At 35.8% G+C, this 5,555-nt stretch overlaps 1 protein-coding gene across 1 annotated transcript in view; it reads left to right on the forward strand.

Moving 5' to 3' along the window:
* The window catches only part of LOC107085951 (cyclic AMP-responsive element-binding protein 3-like protein 2), a 4,373-nt gene extending 2,170 nt beyond the window's left edge, over window positions 1–2,203 (forward strand). The window contains exons 3-4 of the mRNA XM_015376650.1: window positions 1,092–1,320; window positions 1,415–2,203. Coding sequence (XP_015232136.1) covers window positions 1,092–1,320; window positions 1,415–1,484 — 299 coding nt within the window. The 3' untranslated portion in view covers window positions 1,485–2,203. The remainder of the gene's footprint in view (window positions 1–1,091; window positions 1,321–1,414) is intronic.
* The last annotated feature ends 3,352 nt before the right edge of the window (window positions 2,204–5,555 follow it).

Raw genomic sequence — 5,555 nt, forward strand, 5'->3', positions numbered from 1 at the left:
GCTGCATTAAGCTACCAATCCTTTATTATTCTGCTTAAATATTAAAATGTCTATTTAAAAGGAATAAGGTTGATTTATTTTCCTAATCTGTGAGTTAACCTAACATTAGGGGATGTGATGGCCTAGTGGTCACAATGGCAGCCCTCTGCTCCCCAAGGCAATGAGTTAAATGCAGAGATAAATTTCTCCAATGTGAGATTATTATTATTTTAAAAAGGAGAGAAAATACTTTTTGCATTTGCCAAAAATAAAATCTCTTTCCTAGCAGATTGTTTTTAACAAGTTAAAGAGATTTGTTCTAAGTAATCAAGCTGTTCTTAATGGGAAGTTATTGAGCAGAGAGAGTGGAGGAAGCAAAACAAACGCAAAACATTTAAAGTAAAAGAGGCTCAAGAAATGCTTTTTAAATCCTGATAAAAGTGATGCCATTTAATATTTAAATCCAAAGAGGGTTGGAGATCATCTCAAGAAACAGGGATTGAATTGAGATGTTTGTAACACGATATAAAAAACGTCAAACTCATGAAATAATGTATGCGGATTAACTGAAATCAGACTTTGAGTGCGACAAACTAACTAAAAAACAGACCAAGTTGTTCATTTCTCTAAAGTTTTCAGTTTGCCTGACCTTCCCTGCTGCTCCCATTGTCATGAATCATTAGTTCCTGGCTGTAAAACCCTGGTGGTCCATTATACCATCACCACTAATCAGATTCCACCTACAGCTCAGCAGCAACAGCCACAGAGACTGATTTGACCTTTCACTACATCCTCATTACCTCCCACACACACACACACACACACACACACACTGGTGTAATTGAGATCAGATATAATTTTCTTAACAATCAAATTCAGCTTCCTCTCACATCCTGCTCACACACAAACCGATGCTTTCTTTCTTTTAGAATAACAGCAGTTAGGACTGAGCGTAGGCCGCGGAAAAGTTTTAAGAACTTCGTTTTTGTTATAAAAGAGGAGAAAAGCATGTGGAATGTTTTTATAACCGATATTTGATCCATTTTAAAGTGTTAAAGGGAGTGATTACTTTTTAGGTTCATCTTTGTTTAAAGTCTCTGTTTTAATTTCAGTGAAATCCAGGAGTTTGCTGTCGACCTTCGAGGACGAGCAGCCGCACCTCCTGGGCCTGGGCGGCGAATATCCCGAGCAGTGGGAGGACGCGCCGGCGGTCGTCATGGCAGCGTGGCGCCGCTCGGAGCAGCAGAAGCTGAGCTCGGAGCAGAGCAGGGCGGAGACGCATCCGCCTTTCCGGAATAAAAGCAACGACACACAGAAGAACCTGCTGCTCGACCTGCACAGGTAGCAATCAGCACCGCATTGGACTTTTATTATTCGCTCTGATTTTTCTATTATTATCTTTTATTTATTTATTTTTGCTTGGTGTTGGCTCCAGGTCGCAGAGGGCGAATGGAAGCAGCAGTAAAATTTTAGAGCTGGATCGATCAGTCAACGAGACCTCCTGAGGTCTGATTGCGCTCCCTACCAGCAGATATGTTTTGTTCCTCTGGAGCTTTTTAAAGTGTCCTGAAGCAGATTTCCTCCACAGCGCCCCCTGTTGATGCCACCGCCTGCTCCATCGAAATTCTAATAAAGAGGCACTGGATGCCTTGTGTGTCTGAATTAAAGTTGCACTGATGGTTTCTGACTTGACATAAAAAATTCAGAGCAGTGCGGCGTTTATTCCAGAGGAAATAATTATAAAACACGACACGTGAGGTTTTTTTTACAGGACACTGATGATGTCACAAGTATTTATAGAAACTTTTTTTTGTTGCTATGATTTTTTTTTTTTATTCTATTACTTAAAAATGCTTTCATCACATTTTGATACTAGCTTGTGTTCATGCTTTATTTTAATATTTTATTTGTAACCTTTTATACTATGTATGTTTATATTTACGTTTCTGGGGCATTTGTTGTGAGTCCCGCTAAGAAAAAAAAGGAAACTAAACAGAAAAATCAAATTAATATTAAGATTTTTTTTTATTTTTCATGTTTTTTGAGAGTTTTTTTTTTCTCTATTTTTGTCATTGGTGGAAAAAACACATTTTTGCATCATTTTAGCTCATCATTAATGCCTTAAGTTCTTTTTATATTCAGTGTCCTGCCGAGGTATTTAGGTTAAATTAGCCTCTTTTCTGAAAATAAAAAGACACTTAATCAACTTAACTCAGCATTCACCTATCAACTTATAAATGTGGAGAAAGTTTCTATTTTTGTAAATGTGGGTTGTTAATAAAGGGGGGAAGTCTAAATGTGTCGGGAGCGATCTATAATTCATCCCCTTTCTCTATTTCTGGCTCCATGCTGTTGATAAATTATGAACGTTGGCTTTTTGAGCTTTACAGCAATATTTTCTCCCCCTCAGATTCTCTAACGTCCCGTCAAACCCTTTTAGATCAGCTAGTTCATCAATAAAGCCGTTGATGTAAAGCTCTGCTCATAGTCCTTTCCTTGCAGTCGATGGTTCCACTTTGTAAAAAAATGACTTTGTGTCTGTATGGCTCCATTGTAACGTCAGTCTGAACTAGTCTCTGTATTCTTGCTTTGAAAGTGAATAAAGTATTTTCCGTAGTAAAAGCATTTTAATTGTTGGGGGTTTTTCTTTGCAACACCTGCGACTCCTTAGGATGATAATCTGGAAGGGCTGCAAATAACGAATATTTAGCAAATGGATTCATCTTTTGATTATTTTTGAGTCGATTAGAAAAAAATCTGATAGAAAAAAGTTCCTTAAAGAAGATTTTTTTAACGAAATTAAACCAGGTGAAACTACTTCAGGTAATGGCGCCTTCAGGAGAGCTGAATAGAGCATATTGACAGGAGAAAATGTTTTTTTTTATATCTTAAATGCAAAATGTTTTGATTTTTTTTACACATTTTACAGTCTCTATATTCCAGGAAACAATTAATTGCTTACTAAATTAGTTGACTATTGTTTCAATAATCAATCATGATTAATCCGATTAATTGTTTCAGCCCTATAATGTTTTTTTTTATATGAACTAAAGTGGGACGTAATCAGCGTCTTGGTAAGTTTTAATGCTGCTATTCAGTCTTGGCAGATTTCTTATTAAACTTAAAAAAACAAATGTTAATGTTTGGGAATAATAACCTAAATAAATACAGATATGATAAATTAATATAATAACGGAAACAAATATCAAAAGCAGCTTTGCAGTATAAAAAACCCCAAACACATTTAAAAATAAAATAAGTTGAGGTGAATTTCAGAAGCCACAGACTGGCCTGATTAGTGTTGGATCTGTAGAATCAGGAAATACTAAATCTGACTGAAATATCTCGGCTTAAAGGTCATCTAAGTTCTGTCACAAACGGAAACAAAGCCACTTTTCTGTCTGGAAATGGTCAAAAGGTTCTAGTGCCGTGGGAACTGAGGAACCCATGATGTAGAGTAACAATCCTACCCAGATTACTCCAAGAGGGCTTCATGTATGAGGTACCAACAGCTCCACAAGCATCTAAATATCTGCAGGCCTCTGATAATAAGATATTCTGGAAGGATAGCATTATTATGAAAGTTAAAAAGGACATTAAGGTCTGTTTCATTTTTACACCTAAAAAGCAAGGTGGGGTGGAGCTAGTTTAGGGGCCTAATACTATTTCACATAAAACCTAGTGATTGTAAAGCTTACTTTTTTATTTTTTACCCCTCAGCAATTAAATCATTATTTTTAACCATAATTTTTCACTCAAGTTTAACCGACATCAACGTTTCTCTAACGATCTACAGTAACAGGAACAGAAAAAAAGGGAAAATTGGATAAATATGGAAAGGAAGCAAATGGTTCCTTACGGTGCTTTATGTGGCAATAGAAATCATTTTCTAAATCGTAAAGTTTGAGGTTTTATTCCACCTCCCTCTCTTGTTGCATGTCGATGTGCTCTTGAGCAACGCTTATTTCCAAGTTGCTGACCCAGTTCTGCCACGTGAATGTAGTTCTGGTTTAAAACAGCTTAAAAAAAACAACAGTTACCCCCTTTTTAAAACTCATGAAATATCTGGCTAACCACATAAAAAAATAAAATAAGTTGAACTGAATTTCAGCAGCAACACACTGGCCTGATTAGTGTAGAAATAAACAGAATATGTCAGTTTAATTGACATTAAAGTTCCTCTAATGATCTAAAACAGTAAAAAAAAAAAAAACAAACAGGAGAAATAAGAGATTTTTTTGCGAGAACATTTACTCCATTTATGGATATCGGCTCTCTGTGGTTTCTGTGGTCTAGAATCCAAAAAATTTACAAGATTTAGCCCTAGGTTTTGCTTTTTATTTGTTTACAAATTAAAATTTGACTCAAACATTTCTCATAATTGGCAGAATCTGCCTATTTTAAAAAGCTCCCTGAAAAAATAAACTTTAAAGAATAAAGCAAATTCTTAATAAATTTACGATTATTCAGACTAGAAGTATAATATTCCAACATTTAGATTTTTTATTCTAAAATTTTTATCATGTTTTAATGTTTTTTTTTTTTTAGACCATACAGTTTATGATTAATCATTTAAGGCTATAATTCAGTCTGTTGTCATCTTGGAGGCATTTTTCTCACAGCTTCGAATTACATTAGGCCCAAACTCAATTAGGGAGGACTGAGTTTCTTAGTTTACAGGCTGGCATAGAGAGGAGCTTTTATTTTTCCCCCATCGTAAACCGAAATGCTCCCAAAATAGGTCAACAGCGCCGTTTCATAACGAGACGTGTGAATTGCTAAGACAGTCCCAGGATAATAGCAAGTCCCAAAGCTTTCCAAACAAATCCCTCACATAGTAACACTGCCAACAATGAATTCCAGCAGGAGAGCTTTGTTCAAATGTGTAAGACTGGGTACAAAACATGTGTTCAAACAATACAGTTGCAGCTACAGTAGACGCAAGTTGTTATTTATAGATTCAAATTCTTTAAAAACATTTTTCTCACCTTTTTTTTAAAGATGATGTTGGATTTGAGAAGGTAATTACAATACAAAGGGTTACACTTTAAAAAAACAAAATATTAAGCTGTTATTGTTAACAAACAGTATTTGAAATTCTTCTGTGATCAAAATAAGAATATTTAGAAGGAATCAAGGGTAGATTTTAAACTTAAGAAAACCATGGCTACAGTCAAGCATGGTGGTGGCAGCATCATGTTATGGATTTTTCTTGTTCTGCTTCCTGGTGTATCACACAAAGTGTATGGATTAATAATGAAAGATGAAAGACTCCAGATTGCTTTACTTCACCTTAACTCAGTGGTTTGCAGAAGTGTTGCACCGATACCAGTATCGGGTGGGGCCACGATCCAGCACTAAAATGTTGGTATCGGTATCGGCAAGTACCGACAAATAGGGCACCAATACCAATTTGAGAGCCAAAAGTTTATTCAACTATTGTCACCCATTCCAGGTAGGCAATAAAAAGTTCTACTAGATTCACTTTGTATTAGCAGGGGTTGACGTTAAGGATTTTTACCACTTGCCCTATGGGCAAGTGACTTTCACATTTCATTTGCCCAGAAACAATTTTT

This window comes from Cyprinodon variegatus, unplaced genomic scaffold, assembly GCF_000732505.1.
Source record: "Cyprinodon variegatus isolate N-32 unplaced genomic scaffold, C_variegatus-1.0 Scaffold7, whole genome shotgun sequence".
NCBI classification, from domain to species: Eukaryota; Metazoa; Chordata; class Actinopteri; order Cyprinodontiformes; family Cyprinodontidae; genus Cyprinodon; species Cyprinodon variegatus.